General features: G+C 37.9%; 1 protein-coding gene across 1 annotated transcript in view; it reads right to left on the bottom strand.

Annotated features, from left to right (window-relative positions):
• LOC108272343 (voltage-dependent T-type calcium channel subunit alpha-1I) overlaps positions 1-23,095 on the bottom strand; it is a 143,720-nt gene extending 120,625 nt beyond the window's left edge. Inside the window, exons 1-3 of the mRNA XM_053684293.1 lie at positions 22,979-23,095; positions 15,223-15,356; positions 962-1,059 (exon numbers count right to left, since the gene is read on the bottom strand). Coding sequence (XP_053540268.1) covers positions 962-1,059; positions 15,223-15,356; positions 22,979-23,071 — 325 coding nt within the window. The 5' untranslated portion in view covers positions 23,072-23,095. The remainder of the gene's footprint in view (positions 1-961; positions 1,060-15,222; positions 15,357-22,978) is intronic.
• Between the last annotated feature and the right edge of the window lie 372 nt (positions 23,096-23,467).

The raw sequence follows: 23,467 nt of genomic DNA, 5'->3' as shown, positions 1-23,467 counted from the left end.
GCGCTCTGGACCTCAGACTGGGGTGAAGGTTCATCTTCCAACAGGACAAAGACCCTAAGCACACAGCCAAGATAACAAAGGAGTGACTACAGGACAACTCTGTGAATGTCCTTGAGTGGTCCAGCCTTGAACCCGATTGAACATCTCTGGAGAGATCTGAAAATGGCTGTTCACCGACGTTCCCCATCCAACCTGATGGAGCTTGAGAAGTCCTGCAAAGAAGAATGGGAGAAACTGCCCAAAAATAGGTGTGCCAAGCTTGTAGCATCATACTCAAAAAGACTTGAGGCTGTAATTGGTGCCAAAGGTATTGAGCAAAGTATTGAGCAAAGGCTGTGAATACTTATGTACATGTGCTTTTTTTTTGTTTTTTATTTTTAATACATTTGCAAAGATTTCAAACAAACTTCTTTCACGTTGTCATTATGGGGTATTGTTTGTAGAATTTTGAGGAAAATAATGAATTTAATCCATTTTGGAATAAGGCTGTAACATAACAAAATGTGGAAAAAGTGAAGTGCTGTGAATACTTTCCGTATGCACTGTATTCATAATCAAGAGTTTGATGAGCTAGAGCATGTGACCTGGTTGTAGTCTGTGAGGCTGATGGGTAATGTAGTTTAAGGCAGGCAGTGGTGTGACATAATGAGAATAGTTTTTATTAGAACAAAGAGAAATTGAGTGGAAATTTTTAATTATTTTATGCAAATGTGATTGTTTCAAATAATTCTTAGATACTATGACAAACAGATTGTACCAGAATTTTTTTATTTTTTTTTATTTATTTTTTTTACATGGCCCACCTGCCTACAAATTTGACTAAACCTGACATATTTTGACAGAAATAAATATGTGCCATTTGAAAATCATCTGAGCCATTTGGGGAAGATTTCTCCACCATCAGAACAAAATGAACACCATAAAGTATATATGCCATGTTAGAACATATTAGAGAACTTACTTGGCACTCTGTTGATGGCTTTGAGAGGTCGCAGAACTCTGACTGTCCTGATGGCCGTTAAATTGATGTTCTGAAGGTCCAGAGAGTATTCCACAACCCTGAAGAGAAAAACAGATTCACGATACAATAACAATACAAACCCCTTAACCCTCAACTGCTCAGTTGTATAAATATTAGATCAAATGTAAGTCACTCTGGATAAGGGTGTCTGCCAAATTCTATAAATGTCAAACACATATCAAGAGCATAAACAACTACAGTTTGTAGTCATCAGACATGAATTAGCTCTCACAATAAGCATAAGCTACCAGATGTATTCAACATGTACTGTACATACTGTCTCACTTTATTTTAAACACATGTACGCCTGCTCATTCATGCAGTTAGCCAATCAGCCAATCATGTGATTGCAGCACAATGCATAAAATCATGTAGATACAGGCCAAACGCATCAGTTAATGCTCACATCAAATATCAGAATGGGGGGAAAATGTGATAGTGATAGTGACTTTGACCATGACATGGTTGTTTGTTGCCACACAGGCTGTTTTGAGTATTTCATAAATAGCTGGTCTTTTGGGATTCTCATGTACAACAATGTTTACACAGAATGGTGCAGAAAAAATAAAATAAATAAACATTTAGTGGCAGTTGTTATGAGGAGAAACAAGTTGTTGATGAGAGAGGTCAGAATGGCCAGACTTAGAGTTACTGTAACTCAAATAACCACTCTTCACAACCATGATGAGCAGAAAAGCATCTCAGAATACGCAACATGTTGATGCCAAGAACAGGAATCTACAGCTACACTAGGGCACAGGCTCACCAAAACTGTACAGCTGGAGGTTGAAAAAAGACTAGGAGATATTTAGGTACCAAAGAAAAATAATAAACAGCATATGGATGAACCTAGTGCCTACCATTTTGCAAACGCATGTGCACAAAAGAGATGTAAACTGTGCAAAATCAATTCACAGAAATTCTTCTATGTGAAAGTAAACAGTGATTATGATCCCCACCCTCACATGAGACCAGAAAAAGTCCTAGATGATGACTGAAAAGCAGGTTATAATGTAAGTTGTTTTCCAATACATGATTCTAGAGCATATTTGGATGTCATGTTACCTGCCTTGTACTTTCTGTCAAGAAATGCTTTTCATTTATGATAGTGATATTTTGGTGCCAAGAGAGAGAAAGAGAAGAATTAAAGTAAAGAGACCAGAATGTGTTAAACACACACACACACACACACACACACACACACACACACACACACACACACACACACAAAATCATCACTTTAAGCATAATTTGTCAAGCGGTTAATATTGCATGACATGCCATATATCATAACCGAGTTCCACAGTGCCATACATTGTACGATCCACTTCCCAGCATTCCTTTGAAGACAGCATAATGCATCTTTAATCTAGAACCCGGTTCATTTTCACCTCTAGCAATATACTAAATATAGCATCCTGTGGAAAAAGAAGCACAGAGGAAACTAATAACTCAAAGCTAGTGGATTTGGAGGAAGGTGCTTGACTCTGCTAGTTCAGGGACAACACGAGCCTCAAAGGAATTGCTATCCATTTGAACCATAACAAGGTACATTTCACAGCAATTCCAGATATACTCTAGTCATCATTAGGGACCAGGGTTCCAGTAGAAGTGTGTGTGTGTGTGTGTGTGTGTGTGTGTGTGTGTGTGTGTGTGTGTGTGTGAGTGTGTGAGTGAGTGAGAGAGAGAGAGAGAGAGAGAGAGAGAGAGAGAGAGAGAGTGCCCAGCAGGTAAATTCAGTCAGACAGGTGAGTCTGCTGCCCTAGACCTGCTGCAGGCCTTCTGAGATTGTGTTCACACTGTGCTATTCAAAACCACCAAGAGAGCCACTGCCCCTTCCCATCAGTGTGTGTTCCTTGACACTGCATTTATATAACTAGGTGCTGGCAAACAGACACCGCTAGACTGCTGTTTCTCCTCGGAATGGTGGCATCAATATTTGATATGATGCTCAAGCCTGACTTTGAACTGCTGGAGGTTTTCAGGAACTCACAGCAGAGAGAAGACTGCTGCCGTGTTTATTCTCTGCTTTCGCTCAGTGTGGGTATGTGCAATGCAGTGATTCCGGAGGTTGGGGAGAAAAAAAACCCACTGATGATGAGTCAACCACTGTGCTGACAGATGCTTTTTACGAGCTGTGGCTTGTGACTTTCGCTAATCAGGTAATTACTGTAGTTTTGGTCCACACCACCTGTAAATATTTTAAGGAAGAGCTCCTAAGCAGCAGCAGTCGTTTGTATTTCATAGGATGTTACCCTCTTTATGACTTCAATACTGTTTTCAACATGCCCTTGCTGACTTTCCCTTATGACTCCGAAGTGTCCATCATGGACTCAGGTTAACATTAAGGATCAGGATTCGGCTGTCAAACTGGATCAAACAAATGTATGCATGAAATGTTTGTAGGAGCCTTTACATAACAAATGCAGTATTCATGAAAATCTAGTTAGTTCAAAACAAAAATGTTTGTATCCTATGAGAACTCGTTTTATGAAGAAAATCAATCAGTTACCAAAACTTCTGTTAATCAGAATTATTTAGTATAGTTTGGCCTACAAAACATTTACACACAATTTTACAAAAAGATTGATCATTGAGACCCAGCGATTGTATCACTTCCTGCTAATTAGACTGTGAAACATACCCTGTATTCAAATTAGCCTACTTATACTATGTACTAAAAGTATGTATAGTACTCTTTTAATGAAGAAACATACATACTTTTGAGTGTGTAGCAAAAGAGTATGCAAGTACTGGGACATACTAACACGTGATGTAATGAAAAAGAACATTGTTGTCGGGAAGAGAACACTCTCACCGTAAACAAACTCCTCCTTGCATTTCAGCTTTTCTTCATTCAGCATTCCTTATATAATTTCCATCCATCCATTTTCTGTACTGCTTATCCTACACAGGGTCATGGGGAGCCTAGAACCTGTCCCAGGGGACTTGGAGCATAAGGAGGGGGACACCCTGGACAGGGTGCCAGCCCATTGCAGTGTACCATCACATATACTCACATACCCATTCTCACACTACAGGTGATTTAGAGATGCCAATCAGCATACAATGCATGTCTTTTGGACTAGTGAAGGAAACTGGAGTACCCAGAGGAAATCCCTGAAGGAGATTGCAAGCTCCACGTACACAGGGTGGAGGCGGGAATAGAACCCCCAACCCCGGAGGTGCGGGACAAACATGCTAACCACTTTGTTAATGATGTATTTTTCCACATTTCATTTATACCTCTCTAAAATGCATGCTTGAATTCGGTGAAGCAAACCGTCACTCCTCCTCCATCCTGCAAGGAGTTGTGGGCAATATTAGCTAAAAAAGTGTCCATGGATCCAGACTTCAAAAATCTACTGGAAATAAATAGTAGACCATCCAGGTACCTTTGGGATCATTTCAACATACTACGATTTGGGACACAGTAAGTCTAATCTCGGATGTTATTTAGTATGGATAGTATGCAATTTGGGAGGCAGGGATAGACTTGCATTTTTTTTTATAATTAATTTTTCTTAATTACTCAATTCATATAAAATGTAATGAAGATTACAGAAATGAAACAAAATGAAACAGCAATTAAATATTCATATTTCCATAAGATAAGCTTAAGGAAATGCTTTCGAATATGAGATATGTTTATAGTTTTGCTTGACATTCATTCCCTCTTTTGAAAAAGAAATGAGATCACAATGCCTTCTGGCAAACTTTAGCTCAAAATCTGCAATTGTGTTGGCTCGTTCCCTCGGGCATCCAAGTAGTCATCTAACAAACTGCATTTTGCTGATAAAGTATTGGGATAGATGAGTGACAGGGATTCCAAATGTAAATCGTGATGGCTATGAAGTTGAGCATATTAGAGCAAAATTACCAAAACACAGCCTTGGTGTTTGCTTGCTGCATTTTAAATATGCTCTGTATATTACACACCAGCAGAGGGTTAGCTAGATCTAAGCTCCTCTTGTCTTTCAAAGCTAAAAAGACATCAATATAAGGTTTCATCTTATTATTTGTAGTTAACTAATATTTTAATGCAGATTATTATGGACTTTAGTGAAACCAAGCTCAACTGCACCACCAATGGATATAAGAATGGTATATAGTACAGTCTGGGGCTGATTTCTTTCTAGGCTAGAGAGTAGATTTATTCAGTGATGGCTGTGTAAATGTTGTGTGCTATTATTGTTCTGCCTGCTTATTAAATCTATCATTTTTTTCCCCCCTTAAAATCTGTTTGGAGATGAAACTAAAAGTCAGTGCAATGTCCAATCAACGTACAGACGAAAGAACTGTAAGTTTAGTTTTTTGTGATTTTTTTGTTTTGTTTTGTTTTTTAAAAGTTTACAATTTCTTCTGTTTACTGTGTTTGGTATTCAGAGGAAACACACCACAAACCCAGTAGAGTATTACAGTCTGGAACATTCTGGGTAAGTGGCACTGACAGACAGCAATTCCAGAGCTGAGGGACATGCACCCCAAGATCAAATCCCAGAGTTGGCAGGGGTTATTGGAAGCGAGCCTGCAGTAGGAGAGATACCAGTGCCACTGCCCTTGAGCAAAGTTCTTAATCCATAACTGCTACAGAGATAACCACATGCTCTTTTGCCAACTTGTGTGAGGAGGTAGAATAAGCAATGAGTAAAATAATCTTGCAGCAATATTATGAGTAATAAATGGTTAAATATTCTTCTACTGCATTGTACAGCAGTATATTGTATACACAAACTTTTTTTTAATCTAGTTGCACTAGCTTCAAATCCAGATTACTAATTAAATACTTAAAAACATGTTGTAAACCTAATTACAAACAGAGTATAATCTAGAAACAAATGTAAATTCAGAGTTCATTAGATTGCAAATTGACACAGATTCTCATATACAAAAGCTGTGTGTGAGTACCTTACGCCTAAAATAATGGTGTAAGAGTGCTGTATACAGTGCCCTCCACTAATACTGGCACCCTTGGTAAATTTGAGCAAAGAAGGCTGTGAAAAAATGTCTTTATTGTTTAACCTTTTGATGTTTTGTTAAAAGTATTCAAAAAAATACTCTGCTCTTATAGATATCAAACAATTGCAAACAAAACACAAGTTTATCCAAAAAAAACTTTGTTAAATATAGGTGTGCAACAATCATTGGCACCCTTTTAACCAATACTTTGTGCTACCTTTGTGCTACCTCCAGAGATAACATCTCTGAGTCTTCACCTATAATGCCTGAAGAGGTTGGAGAATAAAAGGCAAGGGATCTGAGACCATTCCTCCATATAGTATCTCTCCAAATCCTTCACATTTTGAGGTTCTTGCTGGTGGACTCTCCTCTTCAGTTCACCCTACAGGTTTTCTATGGCGTTCAAGTCAGGGGACTGGGATGGCCATGGCAGGACCTTGATTTTGTGGTCAGTAAACCATTTTTGTGTTGATTTTGAATGTTTTGGATCATTGTCCTGTTGGAAGATCCAACCATGGCCCATTTTAAGCTTTCTGGCAGAGGCAGTCAGGTTTTCATTTAATATCTGTTGATATTTGATAGAGTCCATGAAGCCATGTATCCTAACAAAATGTCCAGATCCTCTGGCAGAAAAACAGCCCCAAAAAAGCCACCACCATATTTAGCTGTGAGCATAAAGTACTTTTCCATATGGCTACCTCTCTGTGTGTTCCAAAACCACCTCTAGTGTTTATTGCCAAAAAACTCTCGGTTTCATCTGACCATAGAACCCAATCCCATTTGACGTTCCAGTAGTGTCTGGCAAACTGAAGACGCTCGAGTTTGTATTTGTATGAGAGTAGAGGCTTTTTTCTTGAAACCCTTCCAAACAACTTGTAGTGATCTAGCTGATCTAGAGACTTTCTGACCCCAAGACACAACTAACTTCTGCAATTCTCCAGCTGTGATCCTTGGAGATTTTTTGGCCACTCGAATTATCCTCTTCACAGTGCATTGAGACAATATTGACACACATCCAATTCCAGGTTGATTGAAAACACACACACACACAGTCACAATTCCAAGGTGGAGACGGATGCAAGTGCAGAATTTTTATAATTTATAGCACAACCAAACACAAAACAAGAACTATGAATCAGCAGCAAAACACTAAGGCTAAAAATAAACATAAACCAAAGGTCATAAACACAGCAACAGGAACAATGGCAGAGAAAGACAAACGGAAAACAAAGAATGCAATGCAAACTGTGGCTATATACACGAGTGCTCGTTAACAAGAACGTGTTTCAGGTGCAGGTGGTCATGTGACTGTGATACAGTGGCTGCTGGGAACTGTAGTTCAGAGTTCCTTCTCCGATTACATGACACACACACACACAGACACACACACACACACACACACATATATATATATATATATATATATATATATATATATATATATAGATATAGATATAGATATAGATAGATAGATAGATACACACATAGATATATATATATAAGTAAAATGGGACAGAAATTGAAATGTTCATTCATTATTACGCCAGTCAGTTAAAGGACAAGTTGAATGTCACACAAAGTCTGCAGGCTACTTTTAGGCAAACTGTGTGAGTGTGTACAGAGAATACAGAATGCACCTCCATAAGTACACAATGCCAATATGAGTCAATACGAATCTAATTAGATACAAAGCACACACATTATTCACAATTAGACATCAAATTCACTCACCACAAAGACATTTAAATAAATAACAGTAATGCACGCATAATGAATATCCAATTAGAAACATAAACTAGAGTGCTGTAAGAAGTAGTCCTGCTTAAATGCATCACCTGCAGAGCTAAGTAAAACTAATTAATATTAATATAACATTTCAAATGGAAACTTTTAGAAAAGTTTCAGTGTCAAAATGAGAACAAAGAAAGTAGTTCCTTGCCTCACTATTAGCTAACAGCACTGTTAATCCTTGAGGGGATTATAAAATATATCCAAAAGATGTAAAAATTAGAAATGTTGATTTTTTTAACAACACATTTTGTTTTCTACAGCACTTAACCTTCCACAAACCATGACCTTCTGATCACTAACCCAGAGCCTTAACCACTAAGCCACCACTGCCCCCACTGTGCACTGCATTGACCGATTATGATCTTCTGCAAAGTGCACATGACTCGGATAGGTGTGTTAGATGCAGCCTATCAGATCCACTGAATCCCATGAGTGTATATTTCAAAAGATTCAAGATTACACACCATTTGCACATTAACAGACAAGAATCCTTGTGTGTTTGTTTAAAGGGTGATTTAGCATATTTAGTTGTATGCATAAACACATGCACGCACCGACATGAAGCCTGATATCAATTAAATCCATCCATCTGTTCCAGTCCTCACTCTTAAGCGTGTATGCTGCCAGCTCACACAGCACGGCTCAAGACCTGCCAGCAGAAAACACTGCTCAAGAGGAGCTTGCAGACATATACAACATCATCCACCCACACAGACATGCTGACGCAGACAGGGACACATATGCATGTATGCGCACAAAGACTTATGCACCTTGTACGTATATATGTCTGCTCTGTCATACATCTTTCATGAAGGCAACAAATTACCAGTAAAGACCCACAAAGACCATTACCGTTTCCATTAAAACCAATACAATTCCCATTATAACCATTAAAACCATTACAAATTCTATGCGGGTTTCTATTTTTTTTGTTGTGGTTTTTCTCAGCAGGGGAATATTTCAAACTGTGTCAGTCACCTGAAGTGTAAAGGACACAAAATAATCTCGCACTCAGTGGTGCAGCATTCCTCCATCTATCCCTTTCTCTTTACATCACCATCTGGATTAAGAAAAAAACAAATTTGCTCATTTAAAGAATTAAAGTTTGTCTTGTATACAAAGATTTTCAACAAATGGTCACAATGCGTAGGCATTTCTTTACCAAACCTTTTCCATGATTATGGGTGAAAACTGATTTCTGAATCATAACTTAACAATGCATAGCTAACTAAGTGGTGCTAATAAAAACTATGGAGCTAGCTTGCTAATTTATTCTTTATAAATCTGTTTTTATCTGTCATCATGGAGAATGTTTGGGAATAAAATGCTCTTTTCATTTCTTGAAAATCTGTCTTTTCTGTAATAAATAGCTTACACAGTTCACTAACAGTAACTTGTTCTAGCAGATGAGTCCAAGCTAAACTCATAACATTAGCAAACTAGCTCACGTTAGCTGTAGCTTCAGTTGGCTGTACAGCTAGATAATATTAGTCAGTTAACATCCTCAACTTCACTGATAAAGCTGCTTGCTAAACTAATCTTTCTTAATAAAGAAATATGATACACCTTGTGCCCTTGATTAGGTGAGTACTAGCTCCACCTATTATTTGGATCTAAATACCTACAGTATGATCAGAAACTGCAAATATGAGAATGTGACCTTGGCTACTAAAATCTACCGTTCATTTGCAGAAATGTAAGCTTTTTTAACATCTGTTAATCTTGCTGTCTAGCTTGGTTTTGCACTGTAAATGTGCCTGTATTGACACACTGCTACTCATAATAGTGACTAGCCTGCTTTCCATTTCACCCAGCTAGCATCTTAAATGCTTCAGCAGCACAAATATCTAGCATCTGGGGTCTCTTCATTTCTTAATTACTGTCAGGCTTGGACAGGACATGTGTAGGCTAAAATAAGCATGCTGGTTTATTACAAGCTTTCAAATGTCCAGGCTAATAATCACTATCAACACAATGGCACTCATTGTAGCTAACTAGAAGTGCAGATTCTCTGCCGTAACTCGGTGCAGCTGTGTCGTGTAGCAGTTGGATTTCTCATTAATATGACTTTAAATGTCACTGGACAGTGGTAAGCAAGAGAAGAAGCTTTTGTTTTTAGGCGTTAATTGCAAAACTTGACTATTATCCTTTATGTTTGGGAATGCTGATTCTTTTTCTTCTTCTTTTAAACATTACTGTAACTGCGCTAGCAATGTTCTCTTTGTGATTTCAAATTGGACAAGAACCATTAACTTTTGACAGCAACCGCTACCTTCTCACAGGATTAAAAGAGACCAGTGCCAACACACACATCACAAGAATCACACGATTTTTTTTTCTTTTCAATACACAATCTGTGTGAGTTTCTATTGGTTATTTTTTGTGTTGGTTTGTGTGAACTGTTTCTCAACTGAGCAGAGATGCTGTGATTGATACACCACAAAAAATGCCGTTTATAAGGCATTCCCTTATAAAATACATGAATAGAACTGAACTGTCCTGATTGGTTGAATGTTGGGCATCCATGTCATTTTTTTTTTCATAGCCTTTGAGAATCACTGACCCAAATTTGAACCCCATCACCATGATTTAAAATTTCAGAGTATAGAGGCAAAGTGCAACAATTGTGTCACTGTTCAATTGCTTTCAGTACATGTGTCTAATATCAGTTTGATGCACGTCAGAAAAGTTTCGAGTTTCAGGTCCGACTTCTGTGTGAATTTTCAGCTGAGCTGTCATACATGACAATTGATGAAAAGAACAGAGGGGTACAGTGTGTGTGTGTGTGTGTGTGTGTGTGTGTGTGTGTGTGTGTGTGTGTGTCTGTTGAGAAAGAGATAGCACTGAAGAGGGAAAGAAACTGAAAGAGAGAGCAAGAAAAAAAAATGTGTGCGCGTGTCAGTGTAAAGCTGATAGTCAAGCTGTCAGATGGAAGTGAAATGCTCCTGCATACGTAATGACCTTCAGCACAGAGAGCAGCGCAGGAACGGTCATGGGTCACTAAAATAGGCAGAGTGAAACAATGAGAGAAGGATGAGAGATAGATGAACAGCAAGACAGAGATTCGCTCATTTGCTAGCGAGGCAAGGAAAATAGATAGAAATAAGCAGATAAGATGCAGAGATGCTGATACAATTGAGCTGCTGTTTGTATGAATTATCTACTCTATGTTGCCAACAAGCTGATCAACACTGCTTTAAATTCAGACATGGTGTGTCTGGATCACAATTTCATTAAGATACCGTGCGTGCACACACACACACACACACACACACACACACACACACACACACACACGAAAAAAGCCACATACCCATGGTGCATCAAAATCCCACTGAGGCGTTTCCACAATCAGGAACTGTGCCACATCTGTTATTTACACAATTCATGACTTGATCCATGTTTAATACAGAGCTGAGAACTCAGTGTTCCAACAATGTTCTCCGTCACATGTACACACAGAGTAAAAAACTTGCTTGTATTTTCTCATTTGTAAGTCGCTGTAAATAAAAGTGTCTGCTATATGAATAAATGTAAACGTAAAAACAAAACAAAAAAAACATCTCACATAATCATTTAAAAACTGCCGGTCTTTCATCGAGATGCATTGAAAGTACACCTGTGGAGACATTCTCATGTTCATGGCACATTGCTGAAACATTATCTTTGTTGCCTACACATTAACTACTTTATTCAGACTATTAAATGAGCAAACACAGAAATACGGTGTCTGTATCCATCAGTAGAATTTTTTGGTGTATCTCTATGATCCAATTCAAGGAAACTTATATAAAACATTAATATCAAGCATTAATAATGAACTTTTCTGTAAGAAGACATTAAGCATGTTTGGAAAGAGTCTCCAGTGTCAGTGCTTTTGTACCATTAAGAGCTGTATATCTGCATTTTGCAAAATGCAGAAAAAAATTAAGGCTGGTGACTGGACTGACTGTTTAAGCTGCTATAAGGTAACTTTTGTTTCACAAGATTAACTGTAAATGGATAAAAATGTTGTTCTTTTAGTTATGGTGCCACCACCCATGGCTGGGATCCAACGGAGCAAAAGTGGTCATTCTCTCAGGAAAGGAGGGATGCCTTACTCTCACTCCTCTGTCAATAACAGTGATGTGAACCAATCATGGGCATCTGTGAGCTCATGAATGTGGAAGAGGGTGGATAGCGCTTTCCTCAGAGTGTGTTACGCTGCACAGTGATGCAGCATGAGCAATAGTTTGTAAATATGTGTTTGGCTGGTGAAACATGTCTCAGAGGAAGCCTTTACCCTCTCCGGTTGGTAGTTGTCGTATGATAGGGGATAGGTGGCTGGTGCGTGGGAATTTGCAGGTGACCAAATTGGGGGAAATAATAATAATAGTGTTAAAAATAATAATAGTAGAAATAATAATAATAGAATAATAGTGTCATTCTTTAATAAATAACAAATAATCGATTTCAGGGTGGTAAGACTAACCCCACTTTTCATCAGACATCACAACGTCTCTTCATTTATTATTTTCCTATAACAGGTACAATGTACTCGTTTTAATGCCATATAACTAAACACAATCAATAATCAGACACAGATAACTAATCACTCAAATCTACACTCATGTCTAGGAAAGCTTCATGAAAGTTTTCTTTCTCATACATTTATGTATACAGATACACTAATATACACTCATATAATCGCTACCCGATTATATGCAGCTTAGTTTTAGCCAATTACCACCTGCAGTTACCAGTCTGGAAAGGTGAAGGCTAGCACATGCTTCCTCAGAGATAAATGAAGCCTGCCATCTCATCTTTTCAAACGTTTGCTCATGGAGTGTCACAGGGCAGATGAACCAATTAGAATTTTCATAGTGGCTTTCTCAAGCACATAGTCGTGTTACAATTTTGGGAAAAACAGGCTGGTTCACGGTCCTTCCAATGCTCCTACCGTGGTCAGATTTGAATATCCCTTTTTTAGGAGAATGTATTTTAAAGATAATTTTGTAAAATTCAAATAAGCATTACAGACGTGATTGAGACATAACATCTCAAAGCAAGAACTGACAGATCTGGTGCAGTCCATTAGGATGAGGTGCACTGTAGTACTTAAGGCAACTGTTGGCCACCAGATACTGACTGCTACTTTTAATATTGACACACACCCCCCCCCCCCCCCCCCCTTCTTTGGTCAGGGACTCATTATTCCATTTATGTTCATCAAATGTCTGTGAAACTTGTTCAGTTGTTGAATCTTTTTGTGTTAATACAAATATTTACACATGTTAGGAAATTTGCTGGAAATAAAAGCAGTTGAAATGTGAAAGGATGTTTCTTTTTTGTTGAGTTTATCCGACAAAAGCAAATCCACCATTCAAGCTTGGCTCTGGCACTCCATTACAACCAGTGAACTAAAACATTAAAACAATAAAACAAAAGACAGACAAAAAAACATCAAGCAGACAAATGGGGGGAAAAACAATGAAAAAACGAATGAAATAAAAAGCTCAGATGAGAAGCAGCAGTACAAAAGCACACCGTGTACTCTCAGTCAGAAATGGAAAAGCATGTCAGGACAGTTATAATTTGCTGACAATGAATTGACAAATGCACGAATCAGGAAACCACAAAAACCTACACTCACAACAGATTCCTGTGTGATCACATGATAACTTCCTAATGACAGAACAAGACAACAAGAAAATATAAATTCTTTAAAAAAACATCCTTTCATTTTCTGCCTGCAGAGCTGGAGTTTTATTCAAATTCATATGTTAGGGCATAGCTTGGAATTAAACATCTATACTTAATCCTCTTCATGAATGGCCTGCAGCATGGTGTACAGCCATAACCTCGCTTAGTGAAGTTTATTCCAGTCTGTTACATCTACAGCCAATGCTGCCATTTATGACTGTTTATGTGAGATACGCAATATGGCTGCAGTCCAGGTTTCGAGAAACTCTTTTGCACATTGCTCCATTACACCGTTTGTTCGAGTCTGTTTTTCTGGGAACCTCTCCAAGAGGAACTCTGAACTTTCTTTCTCAAAAGCAGAGAGGACACCTCCTCATACTTGAGTTCTGTACCTTTGTATCTAAATGTATGTTGCATGGATATAAAACACCAAAAATATTTCTGTATCTGCATCTTCAGGAGATAATTCATACAATGGCTTGTATTGAGCCAATACTGTTCAAGATACACTGAGAACAAGATCACAATTCCATCCATCCTTCCATCCATTTTCCACACCGCTCATCCTAGACAAAGTATCGGGGGAGCCTGGAGCCTATCCCAGGCAACTCAGGGCAAAAGACAGGGGATACCCTGGACAAGGTGCCAACTCATCACATGGCACAACTGCACACACATTATGGGCAATGTGGGAATGCCAGTCAGCCTACAATGTATGTCTTTGGACTGGGGCAGGAAATTGGTGTCCCCAGAGGAAACTCAGGAGAACATGCAAGCTCTGTGCACAAGTCATATATATATATATATATATATATATGTGTATATATATGTGTGTATATATGTGTGTGTGTGTGTGTGTGTGTGTGTATATATATATATATATATATGTGTGTGTGTGTGTATATATATATATATATATGTGTGTGTGTGTGTGTGTATATATATATGTGTGTGTGTGTGTGTGTGTGTATATATATATATATATATATATATATATATATATATATGCATGCATACACATACATATACATATACATATATGCAGGGCACAGGTGATCAGGCAAACAGTCCTAACAAGGTAAGGCAAAAAGACGAGGTCGAAAACATGAACAAAGTCAAAACCCGAATAAACAAGCAAGGTATCAAGGCTTGGCAATAGCACAGACAAAACGTAACTTCACATATTTCTTCACTAAGACATTTTCTATGAGAGTCTCTTTTACTGGTCTGATTGTGAGTGTAATTGGGAACAGGTGTCTTTGATTAGTCCTCAGGAGAAGGTGATGTGTCTGTGTGTAGTTTTGGGAGTTGTAGTCGTTGGCCATTTTTGTAGTTTGCAGTGTATTCTGGGAAATGGATTCATGACTTTGCCATGACATGACAGCAATAGTTTGGTTACAACAAATTTTCAGTGGCGCTGGACTTATATTGTGAAAAAAAGGTCAGAATTAAAAGTTTAACTAAGCTACACTTCTGTTTTTGACTAACTCTACCATAATGCCCAATTAACACTAAAGTCAGTAGTAACATCTGATGTCTGAACAGCAGTGTGCACAATTCTGGTATTTAATCCTCACGACATACAGCTATTAGTATAGATACAGCTCTTAGTGTAGATATCACAATACAGCTCTTAGTGTAGGAATACAGCTCTTAGTGTAGATATCACAAATATCATGCGTTCATAAAGAATTATCCAAGTTTTCCCACAATCTTGTTAGAGGCTAGCTTAGCACCTCATGGCTCCTCTTAGTCCCGCCCACACTCACCCTGCCATGACGATGAAGAAGTCCAGTCTGTTCCACGTGTCACCAAGGTAACAGCGACGACCAAAGATGCCGAGAGCCACCATCTTCACCACCATCTCCACGGCAAAGAAGATATAAATAATTGCATCGAATGCCTGGGAGGCAAAAAGAACAAAACAGGAACAAGACAAAAAGTTTAATTAAAGTGATACTAATTCTCTTTACATGATATATGCAGAGGTTTGATTCACATCAAACTGAGGGTGATTATGAAGCGAATGAAAGTGATATTTATTTCCTTATCAATATCAGCATGTTAAACTGGTGATATAATTAGTAGTGTCTGAATGCACTCATACATAAGTATCCATCAAAACAAAGAGTTAATTAAAAACAGCAGGCAGAGCAAGAAATTTCCGCTTCTACATATCTTGTAAAAGAGATTATTTGTTCTTTCAAAAACATCTGGCATTGGGCCACTTGTATGCTCCATGGATTCGTGTATGTTTGTGTGTATTTGTGTGAGAGCAAGATAGCAGCAGAACATGTGCATCAATAGAATTTTAATCAAATTCAGACATGACTGCAATATATCTCTGACATCAGCATCTGCACTTGTTTTTAACAACTGTCTTATTAACTATAAAATGCTGTTTAATTACCAGATCTGAATTTGTAAGAATTTCAAAATTCCCCAGGCTACACGCTGATTCAAAATTAGTTGCAGATAATAGCTCAAGAGGCGGTAATCGACAGACTAAGTGATGTGACATTTCTTTATGAAAGGCTTCATTAGCTTATTAGTAAGAATTAGCTGGAGCGATTAGATAAGAGGCAGGGCCGAGTGGTCAACATGTAACAAAGGCAAAGCAATTACAGCTTTTTTGTTTGTACCACCTGACGTCCAAAACATTTAAGTCCACATCTGATTTTATTGCATGTACTATTATGGAATAAAATGAAGCTTGGATGAAAGGAGTAATACTAAATTAGAAGTTTAGCTTTCACAAAATTTCCTGCTTTTACTTTCTCCTGTGTGTATCATTAATGCTACTGTTCTATATATATATAAAAAAAAATAATTAAAAGTTAAAAAAAAAATAAATAAAAAATAAAAAAAAGTCTCGGGGGTATTCAGGATTTGACCTTCCCAATATATTTTATGCCGATTTCAAATGCTTATTTGTGGCCAATTATCATAACACATATATGCTACAGTATATGTGTAAAACAGCATTGTTTCACACAATAAGTGCACTATAATGATGTTTACAAAATGACATTGAACTTATCATTAATATTCTGTGATATTTAAACAGCCCAGTCTTCAAACAAGCACGTCCCTTAGTTCAGTGGTTTTCAAAGTGGGGGCCACCAGGGGGCACCCGGGGGGCCTCAACAATTTGGTTGGAGCCACCAAGCCCATCCCTCCCACTAGTGTGTTTTCTCTTTCTCACTCTCAGACAACCACACACACACACAATCAATTCCTAATATAATGTAATGTAAAGATGTAAGATGTAATTATTAATTTAAAAAAAAAAATTAAAAAGGGGATATATTCAGAAGTCTGTATTTTTAGTATTTTACTATCTGTATTTTTATTTCTAGTTTTAAAGATATCTTGCAAAAGGGGGGACTCGGTCAAATGTTAATGCCATTTGGGGGGTCTTGCCCTGGAAATGTTTGGGAACAATTTCATTGGCTTCCAGCTGCTATGGTGAGAAATATGATTAATCAGTGGGCTGAAACATGATTAACCACTGCCCCTTTTGGTGTTAAACTGATATATGCCTACAGGGAATTATGGATAATACACATGGACTACAACTAGTCCTTCAACTACCAAAAAAAAGTTAATTGTATTCCTCCATTTTATCCCTAACTACTGATTCCCACAAGCCATCTCTCCCCATCATATAACATGTTTCTTCCAAGACACATTAGGCCAGCTAACAACATACTTTCAAAATTCTGCTTGTGCTGCATCACAGGGCATTGTAAAACACTTGAAGGAAAGCGCTGTCTACCCTCTTGCACATAGATGAGTTCACCGGAGACAGTGTATGGCATACGGCCCTCCCATGGCTATTTTTGCTAAATTGACTCCCAGTGACGGATGGCTCTGGTATCATCAGAATTCCCAAAATGTGTAGTCCACATTTGTCTGCATCAAAACTCCAGACTATCATGACAAAAAGGTAATCTTGTAATGGTTAGCTAGTCACTGCTCAAAAAGACAGCATAGGACATAAAGTTGTAGGAGCCCCACCTGCATCTTCTGTGAGGAAATCCCCACACTCTCTATGAATGTCCCTACCAAATCATAACCTCAGAGGGGTGGAGAATGAGCCCCCTACCAGGACTCATCTAAGGAAGATGATCCATGTAAATGGATTATCAATTACAAGGTCAAGATGCATTTGTGGCAAGGTCTGCAAAACTACCCATGGCATTAAGATCCAACTGAAAGAAATGCTTGACAAAGCAGCACACTGGATTGATTCCTAGTGACAAAAACTGAACAATGTATTTTCCTAAACATTAGGAACCATTACAACCTAATAAAGCATGTTTAATAGAAACCATTAGATTATAATAAGTAAATCTTTAATGGAAATCACTAGGCCAATTCCAGTGAAACCATCAGCATTTACACATACACTGCCAGACAAAAGTTTTTAAACACCTGGAGTCTCTAATGTTTGATTACCATCCTAATCACTATTACTGCTAGAGACCAGCTATTAAATAAATAAATAAATAAGCTAAATATTTGCGAAACTTATTCACTGCTTGGACCCTAATAAGATTGCTTTATTAAATCAGGCACACTTGTAGGGTAGAGATGTACCAATATAAAATTTTTCAGCCGATACCGATAACCGATTATTCAGAGTGATATCGGCCGATACAGATAACCAATACCGATAGTTCTGTCTTTTATGCCTTCTTTTAACTTAATAATAATTATTACACAATTCTGAAGGAAATGAAAATATAAACTTTATTCTCTCCATTTCAACAAGTTGTTTCACAGTAACTAGTCTCATAAACAGAAAACACATTACTCTAATTAACATTAACACATTAACTAAATATATAATATCTAATTAGCTAAAATCTGAAGATTAAACTAAGATTACTTAACTTTTTCAATGCTATTTGTTCATATTATCTCACATCATCTCCTGTTAGGCTCTCACTCACTCACCACAAACAAAAGCATTTCTACATCATTATTGAACATCAAACTGGTAATATATAATAAACTTTTTTATATATTGACATTAACTGGATATGAAACATACTACTCTACAAATATATATTTCTGTGCAATATATACTTTTTTGTCAACTCCTCTTCATTTAAATCTTCCAACGGTGTACTGGCCCTTTAATTCAGTGCGAGCAGCTCGAGCAGCAGGGCAAAAAAATAAAATAAATTTGACTCGACACTGAAACTCCCAATTCACTGCTGCTCACTTCCGGTGTAAAATTTTAGCAGTGCAGAGATTACAGAGCTTACAAACTGCAGTTTTGTCATCATTCCACACAAGAGACATCTGCTTTACACACAGAACAAAATTGAGGTGTTTTCCCACCTGCTTTTGATTGACAGGATATAATCTGCCCTGATCATCGGATGTTTTTAAACTATCGGCTGATACCGATTATCGGCCGATACATTGGTGCATCTCTATTGTAGGGTATGCCTGACAGTGCTTGTATTTCTTTGAAAAAACATTTTGTTTTAGCATTTCGAAATAAGACCTAGCCATGTCCTTGATAACTGTTGATCCCATTTATTCACCATTGGACTTGCTTGTGTATATGCACTGTTTGATGATGTTGTCTCTTCATGAAGTCTTGCATGTGTTACTACATCCTCCTAGGAAGTTCCCATAGTTCCCTCTAGATGTGGTTTGATTGAGCTTGCCTCATTTGTGGGTAATGAGTACAGATTTGCATGTAAAGTCTACTCCTGCCTATGTTATGACCTGGATCATGGATTTGGCTCAAGGTGCTTGAAAGAGCCTGGATAAAATGTCTTCCCACTCAGACTTTCAAGTCTTACATCAGCTCAAAGGTTCAAGAGAATGTTATCCTGCACATACCGTCTAGTCAAGTAAAGAAACACATCTGAAGGAAGAATGTGCTCATGAACAGCTTGGTAAGGGAGCTCCTTTCACATTACCAGTATTCACAAATCTTTACAGCTGTGTGTGCGTGACAAGATAGTGTGTCCTCTTCTTTGGGGAATTCATGTCTGAGCAATTATTTCCTTTGTGAATGTAATGTGTTGGCATGTGTGTATGTGTGCTCTGATTGTACAGGGCTTTGAATGTGTGTGTGAAATGATCACATTGGGGCTTTGGGTGTATGTGATTCTCAGTGGAAGCTTGCAGACTCAAAGCAGCATCAAAGCAGAACAGCACAACATCAGGACGTGTCACTATTCTCAAGTGTGTGTGTGTGTGTGTGTGTGTGTGTGTGTGTGTGTGTGTGTGTGTGTGTGTGTGTGTGTGTGTTTATAAAAGTGATATGTTCAGTTTCAGCAATCCAAACACTGTTGAAGTCCAAGTTAGATGTGTACATTGGGACTAGAATCCCACAGAACTCAACAATAAAACTTCAAATTCATTAACGTGGGAACATATTGGATATGAATGATTGCTTGGCCACTATAGTTTACTAAATAATTATTTTATATTGGGGGAATGGGGGGTTAAGAATGTCAGTAGAAACAGGTGTGATTGGTCATCCTTTCTGTGGGTGTGGCTGAATTTGCTCAAGAGTGTCAGTAGGAGTGGGTGAGAGTGGTCAAACCTTCTGCAGTATCAGGCAGGATTAGTCAAGAACATCTGCTGGGGTGGGAGGGTTTGGTCAAACTTTCTCTGTAAGTGGGTAGGATTGGTCAAACTTTCTGTGGGAGTGGCCAAGCATGTTAAAGAGTGTCTGTAGGAGTGGGTGAGAGTGGTATAATTTTCTGCAGAAGCAGGCGGGATTGCTCAAGATTGGCTGCGGAAGTGGGTGGAATTTGTCAGGCTTTCTGTGGAAGTAGACAGGATTGGTCAAACTTTCTGTGGGATTGGTTGAGTATGTTCAAGAGTTTACAGTCTGTGGAAGTGTGTAGGAGTGGTCAAACTTTTTGTGGGAGTGGACAGGATGGATCAAACTTTCTGTGGGTATAGCTGGGATTTCTCAAAATTTCTGCGGCAGTGGCCAAGTATGTTCAAGAGTGTATGTCGGAGTGGACAGGATTGGTCAAACATTCTGCAATATGGGGCATGATTAGTCAACAGTGTCTACATGACTGTGGGATTGGTCAAACTTTCTTTGAAAGTGGAAAACATTGGGCAAACTTTCTTTGGGCGTGGGTAGAATTAGTCAAACCTCCTGAGGTGTGGTTGGCATAGGTCAAACTTTTTGTGGGAGTGGGTGGCATTGGTCAGCAGTGTCTATTGGAGCAGGTGAGATTGGTAAAACATTCTGTGGAAATGGGCAGGATTGGTCAACAGTGTCCCAGGAAGAAGGGAGGATTGGTGAAAAACATTTATGGGAGTGGGCAGGATTGGTAAAAATTTCTGCAGAACTGATCAGGATTATTCACAAATGTCACAAATGAAGTATTGTAGGTATTAAAAAGTTTGTCGCACTTATATAGTCCAAGTATTACTTTCACATAATTGTATCCCACTAGAGGAACCATTGCTATATCAAAGCCTGACTGAGCTGAAGCAGAAGTGCCTGTTAGTTTTGAACTTCTATCAAATCCTTACAAATCTGCCTGGGTGCTTTGCCTTGACAGAAAGACAAAAGAATATATAAGGACTGGATTAGAGAGTATAAGAGATATGGGATAATTCCTGCACATGTCTTGCTATAACCAGCAGCAACAGAAGTGCAGCTTAAGTGGAGTTTGGTTCGAATTATGATAGACATCAGCAGCCTGGGGTTAAAACAGGAGTGATGAAGCTACAGATAACACACCAAAGACTTGAATCGAAAGATATCCTTTGTGCATCTGTGTGTGAGTGTGTGTGTGTGTGTGTGTCTGTGTGTGTGTATGTGGTGTGCTTGGGTTTTGATCTCTGTGAGGAACAGATGTCTTTAAAATGAAAAAGAAAAAAATAATTCATCTGGTGTTCTAAATAGAACTAAATGGTCTATTTTTGTTTAGGCACTTGTGTAGGCTATCTGTATACATGCTAATTTGGTTAGACATAAACCAGTTCTCATTCTTGTCCAAGTGTTGTACTCGTGGCTAGAAATGATGGTGCTGCACAAACATGGGTGGAGTGGCACATCAGGGGGTCTGTAGATGCCTTACAGATTTGGAGCCTTGGTCTACATATGCGCTAAGAGAACCTGATTTGAATGCTTAACTACAAAAAGATGTCTATCTGCAGCTCTCTATGATGTATTTATTCTAACCCAATCTCTTTTTACAATCTTCCTACTCCCACATACACCAATGTTATGATCATGTGACTTATTTTATGCCAGTGTTATAATAACTACAGTTGGGTGTAACGTGTTACAAAGTACAAAGTAACACATTACTGTAATCTAATTACTTTTACTGATAACGCAGTAATGTAACACATTACATTTTCAATTTATGTAATTTGATTACAGTTACTGATGTCAATAAAATTACATTACTTGCATTATATATTTATTGTTAAGAAAGCAATATTAAGTAAAATTCATTTTTAAAATAAATCACATTTTGCCCCGAAGATTTTTTCTTTAGCCCCGAATAATTCTCCACTTGGAGCAGTTTGTCACAATCTAACTGAACATCAGTAAAAGAAGACCGCCTGTAATTTTATATCTTCAGTCATCGTAGGCAAGACCAATCAGACAGGGTTACAGGAAAATATGTGAAAACACTCGTTTCTTATTTACTGACAGCTCTCAATTCTGCCAAACGCTACCTCACAGTCAGTGTGAGGAAAATTTTATATATGCCGATTTTCTTTTTTTTTTTCTTTCTTTTTTTAAACCAGTAAAGGGGAAACTGAAACAGTAACATCCTCTGATGCTGAGCAGGAAAACAAGGTGTGTAAATGTCTATATGAGTTCAAGTTTATGTGAATATGATATGAGCAGGGCATAAGGAAAGATAATATACTTTGCAACCCATACAATGATAGCTTAGCTGTGCCTCTACTTGGCTATGTACACCAAACAAGCCTACTTAGACAATTTTATATTTTATCGGTCTGGTAGTCCTACAGACAGTGACAACACCTGAGGCAGGTTTTATGATAAATCCAACTTTTTCTGATCATGTCATACATTGACGTGAACTATAATTACTGAAAGAACTATGAGTTTCACTTAGTAGTGTATTTTTGTAGGTTTAATAAGTTCCATAACTCGTAGCTTAGGGTTTAAGGGTTGAGATATCTATATCTATAATAAATCAGTGGAATATCCATAAATACTAGAGCTGTGTGTATGTGAAGAAAAACATTCATACTAACAAAATCTACAATCAGTGCATACTAATGAATTTTATACCACAGCACTGTTGAATTCTTGAGTCTGATTGGACAGAAAGGGATTAGAACAAGGTGCATTCTTATTAATTTCACTTTAAATAAATAAAACAATTTGGGGTGTCCAGTTAGAGAAATATTCAGCCAGCATCATATTGATTATTTTCCTATAACAGCATACCCCAAAGTGTTCTGTACCCCAAATATTCTGTACACTGTAATTGAATGACTGAGAAAGAGTATTCAAGAAAGTTAAGGAATTCTCACCTGCAGGATCTGGCAGCGTTGTGAGGAGCAGTCGATGTTCTCGCACGGTTGGTACATTCCCAGAGTCACACAGTTCAACAGGATCACCATCATACTCACTCGCTCAAACCATGTGCAGCCCACAGTTAAGGCCAATTCAGTTTCATTCATTTCAGTTGTATTGCCTTGATATTGCTTCACATGCAAGAAACATGCAGGTTAATACGTATGTATTGCTTATAATGTAGAGTGATACGCATAGTTGTTCTTTTTGAATTTGTATATGTCCATAATGCACACTATATCCACAGGTTATTCTATTATTGTGGATGCTTCATAGATCCTTTTATAAGATACACATTACGATATCTGCTATTGGACAGTCAATTTTAAGGGTTGATATTATTGTTTTTCAAAGTGTTTACATTTTAAATGTTTAGCAAATTCTGTCATGCTCAATATTCTGAAGAATGCAAAAAGATGATCAATCAAAAGACCAACAGCCAGTTC

This window comes from Ictalurus punctatus, chromosome 12, assembly GCF_001660625.3.
Source record: "Ictalurus punctatus breed USDA103 chromosome 12, Coco_2.0, whole genome shotgun sequence".
NCBI classification, from domain to species: Eukaryota; Metazoa; Chordata; class Actinopteri; order Siluriformes; family Ictaluridae; genus Ictalurus; species Ictalurus punctatus.
The sequence above is the reverse complement of the archived record's forward strand: the minus strand, read 5'-3'. Positions and strand labels throughout refer to the sequence as shown.